The sequence below is a fragment of the Pelmatolapia mariae genome, linkage group LG4, assembly GCF_036321145.2.
Source record: "Pelmatolapia mariae isolate MD_Pm_ZW linkage group LG4, Pm_UMD_F_2, whole genome shotgun sequence".
In the NCBI taxonomy this organism is placed as follows: Eukaryota; Metazoa; Chordata; class Actinopteri; order Cichliformes; family Cichlidae; genus Pelmatolapia; species Pelmatolapia mariae.
In genome coordinates this window covers 22,860,453-22,876,448 of record NC_086230.1, presented here as the reverse complement: position 1 = coordinate 22,876,448, position 15,996 = coordinate 22,860,453, and the positions used below count along the sequence as shown (strand labels likewise).

General features: G+C 39.9%; 1 protein-coding gene across 1 annotated transcript; it reads left to right on the top strand.

The window, feature by feature from the left end:
• Positions 1-15,260, top strand: LOC134625468 (immunoglobulin lambda-1 light chain-like). The gene is made up of 4 exons (XM_063470685.1): positions 1-40; positions 137-459; positions 14,039-14,075; positions 14,814-15,260. Exons 1-4 carry the CDS (start codon positions 1-3, stop codon positions 15,134-15,136), a joined length of 723 nt encoding a protein of 240 aa, XP_063326755.1. The 3' UTR covers positions 15,137-15,260.
• The last annotated feature ends 736 nt before the right edge of the window (positions 15,261-15,996 follow it).

Below are 15,996 nucleotides of genomic sequence, written 5' to 3'. Positions count from 1 at the left end.
ATGCTGGTGACTCTCTGTGCTCTCATCACTGCTCTAACATGTATGGAACCTCATTTATACTTCAGATTAGAAGTTATGTTTTGTATTCATATGTGCGTGTGTTTCTCTTGACTCCATGTCTTTATGTTGTTTGCAGGTGTGAGTGGTGTGACGGTGCTGACACAGAAACCTCCTGTTTTACCAGTGAGGAAAGGAGAGACAGCCACCATGGACTGTAACCTGGGGACTGTTGATAACTATGATGCTCGGTGGTATAAACAGATTCCAGGAGGAGTTCCTCAGTTTGTGCTGAGGATGCTTCATAGCTGGAGTTCTCCAGACTATGGCTCTGGGTTCTCTGCTCCAAAATTCACATCCACTCATCAGTCAACATCAGATTATCGTTTGATCATCAAAAATGTGGAGGAGGGAGACTCTGCAGTCTATTACTGTAAGACGTGGGACGGCTCTGTTAATGAGTTCGTATCACAGTGATTTACACTGTGACAAAAACCTGTCCACTGTTACTTCTGCTTTTTGATGCTCCTTTTTTCACATGCTGACAAAAGACCCATTCAACAAACTCAGTGTAAACCCACCACCTTCAAATATTATTTTTCATTGTTCTTTTTGATTTATTTTAATGTTCATCAATGAAAACCCACCAACTTCAGACAGTCTGTTCATAAACACTGAATTACTCTTTTTGATAGATTTTAACATTCATCACTGAAAGTATATAACATACTGATGAATATGAAAACCACCAAGAACGCAAATTGTCACATATATACACAATTATGTGCATCTAACATAATTCTACCAATTATGTGCATGTTTTTAAATAATACCAATTTGACAAACGATTGTCTAAAACTCTGATAACTGTCACATTCTAGCTGCAGTAAATGCCATTAATCAACCTAAATAGATTTTGTTAAAGTTGCACAATGAGGTTAAAAAATATTCCATATGAAGTGAAAATGCTGCTAAATTAAATTTTATCTGTTGCTTCTCTTCTCACTACAATCCTTTTTGTATCTCAGCTGAATAGTAAAGGATGTTTACACCTCACACTCACAACATGCTGGGGACTGTCTGCTCTCTCATCACTTCTCTAAAGTGTAAAATGTTCTTCTCATCTGTTTCATAGCCCATCTCTTTGGAGAAAGATATTTCACTCGTGTTTTTCTCTGTTTGTTGGCAGATGTTAATGCAGTGGTAGGTTCTCTCCACATACCTGCTGTTCACAAGGTTTCTCCAAGTCAAGAAGTTGTTCTCAGTTGCAACAGAGAGAAATGGTTGAATTATGTTAGATGGTGTAAAAAAATTCCTTGAGGGGTTCCTCAGTTTTGTCATTCTGGCAGCTCACTTGACTTTGGAACATGATCTCTATCGCCAGAGGTGGGAAGTAACCAAGTACAAATACTTTGTTACTGTACTTAAGTAGAATTTATTTTTCAACTTTTTACTTTCACTCCCTACATTTTAACACAAATATCTGTATTTTTGACTCCTTACATTTCAAAATGGACTTGTTACTTTTGGTTCATTTGTAGTTTTTATGCTCAGGAGCCAAAGTGGGCTGGAAGAAGTGCAGGTGTCTGTAAGTTGTGTTTGTGTTACTTCAGAATCTAGCTAACTCTACAGAAGAGGAGCAGGCATGAAGGAAGTGACGTTGAAGGAAGTAACAGGTAATTTCAAATTCAACTTTTATATCAGCTCAACAAACATCAGCAAACACACATTCTCTTTGTGTGCAGTTTGTCACACAGTGTGTTACTAGCTAAAGGTCCAGCTGCTGTATTTCACAGGGACACAAAAGAAAAGAGAAAAGATAACTTCACTCTGAGATGGAGAAAGATATAATAAGACAGACAGAACAGGAAGAAGAGAGGTTAGATTTAAAGGTAAGGACTGCTCAGTGTTGCTTTGAAAAGTGCTGATTTAAAGCTTACATGTGATGTTATAATTTTAATCATATATTAGATTTGTATATGATATGTTTCAATAAATGTAATAATAATAACAATAACAACAACAACAACAACAACAACAACAACAACAATAATAATAATATATTATTATTATTAAACATCCTGCAAATCAAACTAAGGTATATTAACTTTGTGTTATTGAAATATTGCATGAAAATACTGGGTAGTTTTATTCAAGATAAACAGGTTGTCTTGCATTAATGTGGTGAATTCACAGTAAAGCATTGTGTTGGACAGCTGCACAGTACCTCTGGTGCTCACTGTCAGAGGCAGGTTACACCAAGTGTAGCTGAGATGAATTTGAATTTAAGATTTTGATGCTTAGGTTAACTCATTGAATTCCAACTTTATTGGACTCTTAACTTTCTAGTATAAAGACAGTATAAGCAGTGTAGTTTCAGTGTAGGGGATGGGCATTATAGCTTATGAAACTGATGGCATCTTGTTGAATTCAGTTGCGTAAATCCACAAAGAGCAGCAGGTCAGCTGATCACTGTATACTAAGAAAATCTACTGAAGCTCATATTAGAAATTATTGTACTGTGATTCTTTTGAGTCAGTAGTATCAAGAGTGAATCAGAGTATTTTTTAACCCGGGTATCTTTACTTCTACTTAAGTAAAGAAAGTCTGTACTTGCCACCTCTGTCTATCCCGTTGAGACTATCTCTTTACTTTGTTTCATATTCCAAATGTACGGTAATCAGGCCATTCCCCAAATGAAGTGCAATAAAAATAAAAGGTCAGGATGCATAAAACCGGTGAGGCCTCTACACCTTTCTTAGCCTATTGGCAGAGAACATAATGACGGCACTGGTTACAGAAGAATTTTAAACTACTGAAGGTTCCAATGGGGCCATAATACAGAAGTGAAAAGAACATCATTCAACGATAAACTGGCCAAAACCAGGATGATTTTAGAGAGAAGAATGAAAAAAATTATCAGACGACTTGTCCAAGAGCCAAGGACCACTTATGGAGAGCTGCATAAAAGCCTGGAATCAGCAGGTACAAATGTTTAAAAGAAAACATTAAGTAATGCATTCATGCCATTGACCGCCATGGCCTGTTTGCACACTCACCATGTAAGACTCCATTGCTAAAGAAAATGCATGATGAAGTGTGTTTAAAGTTTAGACAAGCCAGTGAAATACTGGGGGAATATAGTCTGGTCAGATGAAACCAAAATTGCCCTTCTGGTGTCATATTACATGCCATGTTAAGAAAAACAATAGAATAGGATAAGATAAAAAGAATAACATACTATATGCAATAGAATAAAATACTATATACAACAGAAAAAAATACATTTAGTGTTATTGCACATGTGTGGATGTGTGTGTTTGGTCAGCTGCGAAATCTTTGTTGTGAGTCTGACAGCAGTAGGAAGGAAAGAACTGGGGAATCTCTCCGTCCCACATCGTGGGTGCCGCAGCCTGCCACTGAAGTAGCTGCTCAGTGCTGTCAGAGTCTCCTGCATGGGGTGGGAGATGTTGTCCAACAGGGATGACAGCTTAGCCACCATTCTCCTGTCACTCACCACCTCCACTGGGTCCAGAGGGCATCCTAGAACAGAGCTGTCCATCTGGATCAGCCTGTTCAGTCTCTTCCTGTCCCCAGCAGAGATGCTGCTGCCCCAGCAGACCACACCGTAAAGGATGGCTGAGGCCACAACAAAATCATAGAAAGTCTTCAGGAGTGGGCCCTTCACTCCAAAAGACCTGAGCCTCTGCAGCAGGTACAGCCTGCTCTGCCCTTTTCTGTAGAGAGCATCTGAATTTTGAGTCCAGTCCAGTTTATTGTTCAGATGAACACCAAGATACCTGTAGCTATCCACAGCCTCAATGTCCATACCTTGTGGAGGATATTTGTGCCAGCAGAAGTTTTATCACCAGCTCCTTGATTTTCCAGTGTTGATCTGGAGGTAGTTCTGCTGCCACCAGTCCACAAAGCATTGGGTCAGTGTTCTGTAGTCCTTGTCGTCCCCATCAGTGATGAGGCCGACTATAGCAGAGTCATCAGAGCACTTCTGCAGGAAGCACTGGGTGGAGTTGTGGGAGAAGTCTGCAGTGTAGATGGTGAAGAGGAACGGAGCCAGAACTATTCCTTGTGGGGCCACCGTACTGCAGATGACCCCGTCCGACACACAGACCTGAGTTCTTACATACTGTGGTCAGTCGGTGAGGTAGTCCAGTACCCATGTTGTGAGGTGATGGTCCACTCGTGAACAATGTTCCCTCTAATTTTTCATGTGTCTGAGCGAACACACAAACTCCCTGAGCGGATCCCTTGGACCACCATGAGCAACATTAAACGTGTGCACTGTGGTCACCCCAGCATCGAATCCATCCAATTTACATGGTTTATTAAAATAATCAAATTACAGCATTTACATTTATGTTAGACTACTTTTAATTAACTGCTTTAGCCCACTTACAATGAAAATGTAAAAAAATCTTGTTCATGACCTGTGTAGTATGTTAACACTATTGAAAGGAAAAATAACTTGAACTCCAATTTTGAAAACACAACTTTTTTTTTTGCTCTGACTTGTATTATGAGTATGAGTCTGTGGTCTGGGAGACAGTCCTGTAACCCTCTGTCTGCAAAATACAGTATATAATGACCAATGTTGGGGAATTAATTATATAGTTACTTCTTCAAAGAAGTAACTGAGTTTTGCAAACAACAAAGTGTTTTGCAGCTGTTTACCTAAAAATGCAGCCAAGGCGGTTTTTTAAATAAACATTTCAAACTATTTACAGAACAATCAGCTGTTCTGCATCAAATTTGATGCCACACAAATTATTTGTTCCACTCCAAAAAATAATTCCTGTCCACTATGAGATAAAGGAGAACAACAGCCTGATATCTGCAGGCCTGACAACAGGAGATGTATCACTCCTGTAACACCTTTAACATTCAGCAGTCGCCTTATTGTTCTGACACACACACAACAAAACTATTGACTACACTACACACTAACTACACAAGATTTGCGCTAAACGTCGCAAATCTCTCACATCTCAAACTCCTCCTAAACTCCTTAAATACTCCTAAAACTTCCCTCTTCCTAAACATCTAAATGCCATGTTGCCATATCATTTTTTGATTGGTCCACATAGTATATTTGCTCACAGGCGGAGAGTGCTTTCGAGCGTTTTCCTTATAAAATGCCGTTTTTACCGTTTCTTCCCGCAGTAAATATAAACAACGATAGTATTCAGGAAGAAAACCAAACATTGCATATATTTTTATCATAACTCTGGTTTTACGTGGCCTATCAACACAATTTAAAAACTGGTATAAAGTCCACACTTTTTCCGTCAATTGTTCCATCTGTCCTGCTCACATCTCCAATGGTTGTACAAGTTGTCATTAACGTGGCTTCACTCCACATCAGCCACGCCGCTTTGCTAGCTAAAACACCAGTGTCGGCACATAAGGACGCTGTCATAGCCTGTCAACAACGTTGATTAGCTGCGTATATATGAATGTGAATCGCATCATTGGCTGGACTATGGGATAAGGTGGCATCGTTCTAATCCCATACGGGAGCAGCCAGTCACTTACTGACTAACACTGCAAAACAGAATTGTTAACGTGTTTATTGTAATTTCAATTGAGGTTAGATTTTTTTTGTGTGCAACGGAGATTTTCTGTGCGCAGAGACCGTGCCAGCAGTGCGCAATTGCGCACGCGCGCAGCTTAGAGGGAACATTGATAATGACCAATGTTGGGCCATTAATTATATAGTTACTTCTTCAAAAAAGTAAAAGAGTTATGCAAACAACAAAGTTTTTTGCAGCTGTTTACCTAAAAATGCAGCCAAGGCGGTTTTTTAAATAAACATTTCAAACAAATTATTTGTGCCACTCCAAAAAATAATTTCTGTCCACTATGAGATAAAGGAGAACAACAGCCTGATACCTGCAAGCCTGACAACAGGAGATGTATCCCTCCTGTAACACCTGTAACATTCAGTAGTCGCCTCATTGTTCTGACACACACAACAAAACTATTGACTACACTACACACTAACTACACAAGATTTGCGCTAAACGTCGAAAATCTCTCACATCTCAAAACACCGCCGTCACTGCTAAAACTTCCCCCTTCCTAAACATCTAAATGCCATGTTGCCATATCATTTTTTGATTGGTCGACATGGTACATTTTTCCACCAATAGGAAAGGGTGGGGTTTTTTGGTTTTGTTTTTGCTCACAGGCGGAGAGTGCTTTTGAGCGCTTTCCTTATAAAATGCAGTTTTTACCGTTTCTTCAGATTTTTTTTTTGTGCGCAATGCAGATTTTCTGTGCGCAGAGACCATGCCAGCAGTGCGCAATTGCGTGCGCACGCACGCAGCTTAGAGGGAACATTGGTCATTATATACTGTATTTTGCAGACAGAGAGTTACAGGACTCTCTCCCAGACCACAGACTCACACTCATAATACAAGTCAGAGCTTTATAAAAAAAAAAAAGAAAGAAAGTTGTGTTTTCAAAATTGGAGTTCAAGTTAATTTTACTTCCAATAGTGTTAACATACTACACAGGTCATGAACAAGATTTTTTTACATTTTCATTGTAAGTGGGCTAAAGCAGTTAATTAAAAGTATTCTAACGTAAATGTAAATGCTGTAATTTGATTATTTTAATAAACCATGTAAATTGGATGGATTCGATACTGGCGTGACCACAGTGTACACGTCTGCTGTTGCTCACAGTGGTCTAAGGGGAGTTTGTGTGTTCGCTCAGACACATGAAAAATTAGAGGGAACATTGCCTGACAGCCCTTGAGCTGATGTCATCTGGACCCACTGCCTTCTTAGCTTTAATCCTCCTCAGTTCCCTCCTAACCTGGGTGGTTGAGAGAGACAGGCTGGAGTCGTGTGTTGGATGTGTGCTGGATGCTGTGGTTGGGGGTGGGAGTAGTGAGCAGGGAGAGTAGAGGAGGTGTGAAATGGCTGAGGTGTCAGATGTGAAACAGCAGCAGCACAAAATCACACCTGAGACATGCAATGCGACTAGTTTTTTCCATACAGGAGGCATCTTGAAGTTGTCACCACCAACAAAGACTTTTATACAAAGTATTAAATAAATTTCAGTAACTGTGTTCAATACTTTTTCTTTGAATCATTTCTCATTATTACATGTGACTGAATTTATGGAAATCTATGGTTTGATTTCTTTGCATGTGTGAATTGGATAGGTTGTTTCTGACATCTGGTGAGAATTTCACATCAGTAGGGCCTTTAGAAATATTTTTACTTGGACAATTGGTCAGTATTTAATTTACTTGCTGTAATGCATATACATGGAGTCTCCATTATATGAATTTAAAAATTATTACTATTAGTTGATCCAATGAAACATGTTTAGGTTTAATCTATGAATGAAAGCTGTTTTGCAAAATCTCCTTTTCTTATACTTCTCTTCTCCTCTGGGTCTTTACAAGATTCGGTGTCTCTTCTCTTCTCACTATAACCCTCTTACCCCTGCTCAACAGTTTCACCAAACACAGAGAACATGCTGTGGATCCTCTTCAAGTTCACCATTGCTCCGACAGTGAGATGTTCTACTCGTCTGTTTTACAGTTTGTATATTTTAAAGTAAAGCTTTGACCTTTGACTTGTTTTGTTTTTTCTATGTCATTGTAGGGAGATGTTGATGCAGTGATAGCATTGACCCAGACGGCTGCTGTCCACACAGTTTCTTCAGGTCAACAAGCTGTTGTCAACTGCAACGTAGAAAGAGATGATACGAATTCTGTTAGCTGTTTTTTTTTTTTTTCGTCATTGTTTTTATTGCAGTTTTTCCTTTTTTTCCTTTAACAAGGCAGTGTCTGCGACACCAGACACAAAACAACAAAACAGTACAAACACAGAACGTACACAACAGCTCTTAAATATGGCATAATACAACATAATACAAGAGGTGGTAGGTTATTCTTACAGCGCCCGGGTGGTGATCACGTGCGCAACAGTCCTTTTAATAAGATGGCGGAAAGGTCTGGTCCGATATAGTCCAAAAAAGGGTGCCACACTCTGTAGAACTGACCCACACTGTGGTGTATAACGTTGGTGAGGTATTCCAGAGGAATCAGTTCGAAAATTATTTTGCGCCAGCCACAGACAGTGGGAGTCTTATCACTGACCCATTGCAAGAGGATATTTTTCCTGGCTGCAAATGTTAGAATGTTATACAATCTTTTGTTGGCTGCTGCTTTTAGGTGGCCACTTGGAAAACCTAGAATCAGGGATATAGGGTCCATCTCTATATCAGCGTGGAAGATTCTCCCCATTTCACCTGTAATTTCAACCCAGTATCTTTGAAGTTTGTGACAAAACCAAAAGCAGTGAGTTAAAGTCCCCACATCAATTTTACACTTGAGACACATAGGGGAAAGAGAGCGGTTGAAGAGGTGTCTGCGGTGAGGCGATATATGTAATCTGTGTAAGATCTTAAATTGTATTGCTCTTGTCCGAGTACAAATTGAAATCCTTTTTGCAAGAGACCAAATGGTATCCCACTTTTCTTCGTCTATGGTTGTCGACAGCTCCTTCTCCCACACACCTCTGACCCCCTGCACATCAGTGGTAGTCAAACCATTAAGTACATGGTAAAATGAACTCAGAGACACTTTCAGCTGTTGCTTAAACAAAATTTTCTCAACATCAGATATTTCAGGGTGCTCAATAAGGGTTATACTGTGAGTGATATAATGTCTTATTTGCAAAAAGTAAAAGAAATCTTGTTTTGGCAATTTGTAACTGTTGGTAAGTTGTTCAAATGACATGAGTTTATCACCTGAGAAAAGATCACCAAGAGACTTAATATTCTTATCAGACCATCGTTGAAAGCCGGGGTCCGAGGAACCCGGAGGGAAAGCAGGGTTATTTATTATTGGGGTAAAGGTTGATGTTATTTTTGATCTTCCCTCAAGACGGCGGACAAGTCGCCATGCTTTTAGGGTGTTGATTGTTACAGGATTTGTGCAGAGGACTTTAATTTCTTTAAAATCATTACAAAATAATAAATCACTTAGTTTGCATTGTGACAGAGCTGTCTCAATATCCGACCAGATTGAAGTTTTACCCTTAACCCAGTCGTTCACAAATCTTAAATGGGCAGAAAGCTGATACATTTTAATATTAGGTAAGTCCAAGCCGCCCATGGAGCTTGGCAGGTGTAATACTGCCATCTTGAGCCTAGGTCTACGCTTATTCCAGATGAAAGAGGTGAGCCAACCGTTTATGTCCTTCAGTACCCTTTTAGAGAACAAGACGGGGATCATTTGGATAGGATACAATAGCCTAGGCAGCACATTCATTTTGATCAGGGCAATGCGTCCTAGCCAGGAGACAGGGAGTGACGCCCATCGCTCTAGGTCTTGTTTGAGTTTGCCAAATAAGGGTGTGAAGTTGGCTTTGTACAGTTGATCGAAAGATGGGGTAATAAAGATTCCCAAGTACACAAATCCATTGGGAGACCATTTAAAAGGAAAGGAAGGAACAGTAGTTGGCATTGTAGAAAGAGTACCAAGAGGCATGGCCTCTGATTTAGCCAGATTGATTTTATAGCCAGAGAAACAGCTAAATCTGTCAATCACCTCAATGAGACTAGGTACGGATGTTTCAGGGTTAGTCAAAAGAATTAAAACGTCATCCGCGTATAAGGTTATTTTATGACACAGCTGTCCAATCTCTAAACTACGTATTGTGGGTGTCACCCTTATGGCCTCGGCAAGTGGCTCTATGGCCAGAGCGAATAGAAGGGGCGACAAGGGGCAGCCCTGCATCACTCCCCTATGAGTGTTGAAGTAATCAGACCTAAGTCCATTAGTCAGGACTGCTGCCTGTGGACCATTGTAGATAACTTTGACCCATTTTATAAAATTCTCCCCTAAGCCGAATTTGCCCAGTGTATATAATAAATAAGACCACTCAATTCGGTCGAATGCTTTCTCTGCATCGAGAGAAAGCACCAGGCCGTTAATAGATTTTTGCTTAAAAGCTACAATAGCGTTCAGTAAGCGTCTAACATTGGTGGCTGAATTTCGACCCTTTATAAAGCCTGTCTGGTCCTCCCTTATCAGTACAGGTAAGAAGTTTTCTAGGCGAGAGGCCAAGATTTTAGAAAGTAGTTTCCTATCCACATTTAAGAGGGCTATAGGTCTGTAGGACCCACACAAATCAGGACACTTCCCTTTCTTTAGAATTAAGGAAATATTGGCCTCCTTCAGTGTCTGCGGGAATTCACCTGTAATGAAGAAGTGGTTGAACATATCAAGAAGAGGTTCTACAAGAATATTTTGAAACTGTTTATAAAATTCACAACAGAAGCCGTCAGGCTTTCCATTTTGGTGACTTTCCATTTTGTAATGTTTTAATAGCCTTGATCACTTCGGTCTTAGTTATGGGGCTGTTAAGGGCAGTCTTCTGTTCTTCTGACAGATTTGGTAAGTCGAATTGGGTAAAGAAATTGTGCATTAGCTGCTCCCCCTCTGGAACTTGTTGGGAAGAGTACAGGGTTTTGTAAAACTTCTTAACACAGTTATTTATCAGTTTGTTTTCATATACCTTGTGGCCTCCTTCATCAGATACCGCTGCGATGGTATTAGATTCTGCACGCTTCTTAACATAGTACGCCAGACATTTACCTGCCTTATCTCCATGCTCGTAAAACCTCTGCCTAGTGTATTTAATTTTCTTCTCTGCATCTCTGGTAAGAAGGCAATTCAGCGCTGATCTGAGCGCAGTTATTTCTTGCCACAATGGTGGTGACGGTGAGGCAATGTATGTTTTTTCTTTATCCATCAATTCACTCTCTAAAGATTTTTGTTTCTCCATCCGTTGTCGCTTCTTTGTTGCAGAATACGAAATAATTAGCCCTCTCGCATAAGCTTTGCATGTTTCCCATAAAACAGAGGCATTACTAGCTGACGGAGTATTGATATTCAAGAATGCTTTAAGTTCGGTAGAAAAGGTAGAGGTAAATTCTTCATCCTTAAGAATAATCGTATTAAGCCTCCAGCTTATGAGGGACCTATGAGGCGCAGCTCTAAGATTAAGATCCATAATTACTCTAGCGTGATCTGAGATGATTATACTGGTTATGTCGCATGATACGACTGAACACAGGTCAGTTTTTGGCAGAAAAAAGTAATCAATTCTAGTTTGGGACTTATGCGGAGCCGAGAAAAATGTGTATTGCTTATCGGAGGGGTGAGTGCATCTCCAAGCATTGACAAGCCCAAACTCGTCGCATAAAGCCTGAAGCATTTTGGCCTGAGGAGAGGGGGATGCAATGCTATGTGGAAATTTGTCCATAAGCGGATTTAATATTAAATTAAAATCACCACCAACAATAATGGTAGAGTTAGGAAGAAATGGGGTTAAATCCAGAAACATTTTGGTAAGAAAGGTAGTTGGGTGGGCAGGTGGAAAATAAACATTCAATATTAAAATATTTTGACCTTGCAAAATTCCCTTGACTATCACGTAGCGGCCCTTCAGATCTTTAACACAGTCAGTTACTATAAAAGGTACATTTTTCCTAATCAACACTGCCACTCCCCTGCTTCTTGTAGTGAAGGATGAGAAAAATACTTGTCCATATGATCCTTGTTGTAACTTTAAGTGCTCATTGTTATCAAGATGTGTCTCTTGTAACATAGCAACATCTATACCGTCCTTTTTTAGACAAGTAAATATTTTTCTCCTCTTAATAGGGCTGTGAACCCCTCGTACATTCCAGGTACATATTCGCAGCCTATTCATTGTTAATCTTATTCATGTATCATACAAAGCATATTGAGCCAAAAGATTCACCACACCCTGGTTGAAAATGAAACAGTAAAATGAAAAATAAAACAATAAAATGAAAAAAGAGCAAGAAAGAGCTGCGTGATGGAACATTCAAAGAACAATAATTTGGCAACAGCCCTACTAAACGTGTAGGAAAAAACCAATCTCCTCCTGCCTGTCGGAGAAGCCGAAAGGCATTGCACGCGCTTAACTCACGCCTACTCATAGACGAAAACACAGTCTGTCCGGTGCCCGATGAGGTGGGACATTTCACCTGGTTGCTAATAAGCAGCGGAAACGAAAAGAGAGAGTTACATACGCCTAGATTCGGCAGATACTCACACTGGTTCATAAGGCACAATGTGAATAAAAGGAACACTCCGGTGGTTACGGGGGTTCAGGGCAGCAATTCCGCGTAAGACGCAGCTGCCTCCGGTGTATGAAATCTCTTCTCCTTGCCGTTGGCAGACAGCCTCAGTATGGCGGGGTATAGAAGCGCATAATCCACATTCTTCTTCCTCAGGCAGCTCTTCACCTCGTCAAAAGCCTTGCGTTTCTTGGCTACCGCCGCCGAATAATCATTAAAGAAGGAAACTTTGATCCGGTCTGTTGGCTGGTTCGGCTGTGTAGCCAGGCGCCGAGCTGCGGCCATCACTCGTTGTTTATCAGCAAAGTTGTGAAGCTTCATGATGATGGGTCTGGCGCGCTGGCTGGTGTCCGGCTTCGGTGCTAGAGAGCGGTGAGCGCGGTCTAGCTTGATCTTCCCATTTTTAGTTGTGAGATTGAGATAGGAGGGGAGCCATGTCTCCATGAAAGCGACAACATCATTTCCCTCCGTGCCCTCGGGTAGCCCGACCAAGCGAAGGTTACATCTGCGGCTGCGGTTCTCTAAATCATCCATATGGTCTGCCATGTCAGTTACTTGTTTTTCGAGTTGTGCCACTTTTGCCTGCAGTACATCTGCCGTGTCTTCCACGCCTGAGATTCGTGTCTCGGCATCACCCACCCGCGTTGCCAGGGCCTGGATCCGAGATGTCTGTTCGCGGATCGCGGCCAGTACGGTATCAACTTTAACATCCAACAAAGTTGTAATGCTGTCGGTTATCTTATTCAAAGCCGCGAGGATGTTCGGGTTGATGTCACTCCCAGTTTCCTCGGCGTCAGCGGTGACTTCTGTGTCGCTGGCGTTAGCTTCTTCAGGCTCAGCCGCAGTAGGATCCACAATGTCGCTAGCTTGCACAGTCGGAGCTGTCTTTTTCTTAGACCTGGCGTTAGGCATTTTAGAAAAATAGTCGTCCAGACTCATTATAGAGTTACTCCCACGCACATTTGTAACGTTTCACCAGGTGAACACGTATTTTAGACGGATAATCAGGGAACCTCACCGGAACTCAGCAAGACGAGTGTTCACGCTACGACGCCATCTTGCCAACCCTGTTAGCTGGTTAAACAAGTTCCTGGAGGGGTTCCTCTGTATGTTCTAAGATGTCTGTATTCTGACAGCTCAGCCAGCTTTGAAACAAGATTCCCCTTAGACAGATTCAACTCTAAATCCTCATCAAATATAACTTACCACTTAACTATCAAGCGCACAGAAACAGAAGACACTGTTGTTCACACTGTGGCAAAAACCTCTTGAGCACATGCTTTCTTGGCTATTTCACTTGAAGATCGTACGTTACACTGAGTTTTCTCAATTGGACTAACTTCATATAATATGTTATTAAACATTGGATTGCTCATTTTTTTATTCTTTTTTTTTTAAACCTTTAACCTGCTCAAATGCAACATTAAAAAAGCGCCTCAGTTCTGAGATTTTGTCATTTTTACAGCTCACCTGCATTTTAAGCAGGATTCTCCTCATACATATTGATCAAACACTGATTTCAAATCTATTATCAATCATGCAGAGACAGGAGACTCTGCAGTGAGTTCCTGTCAGACATGGGAAGACTCTCCCAACAAACCACCATCATAGTGAACCAGACTGTGACCAAAATCTTATTGAGAGACAGTGAAGCTCTGTTTAATTCAGATCAGTAATGAGGACTTCATTAAGTCTTACACAAAACAAGTGACACAAAGGAACAAACATGACTACACACAGAGAGAGAGACAGTTATAAAATACAAACAGTTGAAGTGAATGAGATGTTGACAGTACAAGTTGGTCTCAACAGGATGTTTCAGTTCCTCTCCCCTCATCAGTGACAGTCAGGAGGTTTTTGTACAGCCATGTATACAAACTGAATCACTGTGGTATTTGGACAAGGCACCAAGCTGATTGTAACAGGTAAGTACTTTTTAACTGAACATAAAACAAGAGAGATTTTGCAAAAATCTGCTGATGACTACTTAATTCAATATGTTTCTTGTTCAGCATCATTTTTTATGATTTTGTACAAATTAAAATAGTTTCATGTTGTCGTATGTACAGAAAACATGGTTAGTTGTATTTAAAAAAATATGAAAAGCTTTCAAAACAAATTTGTATATTTTTATATAAATGTTGTTCACTGAAAATGATGTGAAATATGTTGTTTTTCGCTCTTATCATTCTCATAATGTTTTAATTGACTTTTAGGTTGGCATTTAAGGCCTGTTTTCTCTTTTTTCAATAGCAGTTAACAGTGTTACTAATGTTCAAAATTATTTTCAAGTGATAATAACCTGGCTTAACAGTTTTCTTTGAAATGAAAGAAAATAATTCACATTAGCTGACATGTTATGCAGAAACCTGTACAATTAAATCCAAGATGTTTTACATAAAAAGTTAAACAGTAACTAGTCATATTTTATTTTGGAGAAATGTAAAAAGAAATTCAAATGATATGTTGGATTATTTTTTCTATACTTTTGCAATCACATTAGTTTTGTTTTCTTCTAATTCCAAAACAAATGTTATGTTTATTCCATATTGACTCTTCTTGATTCCTTCTGGTTTTATGACTTCATTTCTAGTTTCCTTCTTTCCTTTCATTCTTCTGTTTTTGTTTTTTTTGTTTTCTGAACATCTTTCATGTATTTTCAGGCTCCAGCCTCCCTCCTCCTGTCCTGACAGTCTTCCCTCCGTCCAATGCTGAGCTCCAGTCCAGCACAGCTTCTCTGGTCTGTCTGTCCAGTCAGTCTGTGCCTTTTGCAGATGTGAGCTGGTTGGCTGGTGGGAGTCCAGTGAGCAGTGAGATCTCTACCAGCACTGCTGTTCAGAGACCAGACCAGACTTACCAAATCAGCAGCTCTCTGACCATCCAGACATCAGACTGGAACATGGATAAGGTTTATACATGTAAAGTGTCTTTGGGCTCGCAGACTTCAGAGAAAACCATCAAGAAGTCAAAATGTCCCACTGAATAGTCGAGGACCAGAGTGTGCATTTAAAGTCTGCTTCTTTACAGCACTGTTTGCTTATTACAGTCTTTACATGTTAGAAATCAGAATAAAGCAAAATGTTTAAGTCATGTGTTTATTTGCAGATATTCAGAGGAACTGCTGTTTTTCATATATCAATAAAAGCATTGGATATACATCATTTGTTTTCCTTTTAAGTAAACAAGAATATATTTTTAACGTAGCCACTAACATAAATTCAGAATGACAAACCTGAAATTGTTACATTTTAGGAGGGGGAAGATATGAGAACATAATCAGTGTGTAACCACATTTGTGAAATTTCCACTTTAAGTTTGTTAAATAAATATATAAAAAAATAAATTCCCCGAAAATGCATGCTGTTCCATATTTTATAGACTGGAGATTATCATTAAGCAATTCTGCCTCACTGCACAAAGGGAAAGGTGACACTGGTTTAAAACGTCGGTTGTAAATTTGTAACTAAATCTTCACACTCAGTTAATGAAGAATCACATCTCCTCCTCCCTCTCTTCCTGCCCAGGATCCATCTGCATTTCTCGGTATCTTTTATAACTTCATGCAGCTCTCTGTAAAGTGAGATGGGACTTTCCCTGACTACAAAATGTGATTTATATTATTATATTTTCAGGCTGCATTTCACTATAATTTGGTAAATTAAAGGCAGTTAACTGTATACTTCTTTGGTTTGGTCTAATAACTTTTCATAATAAAATAAAATAAATGGATTCCAGGTCTATAACTAATCTTTACTGCAGCTCTGCTCTCAACTCTACTCTTGTACAGTTCACTTGGTCTTCAGGAACTGCCTGTATGCTCTCTCCTCATAAGTATTGTTGTACACC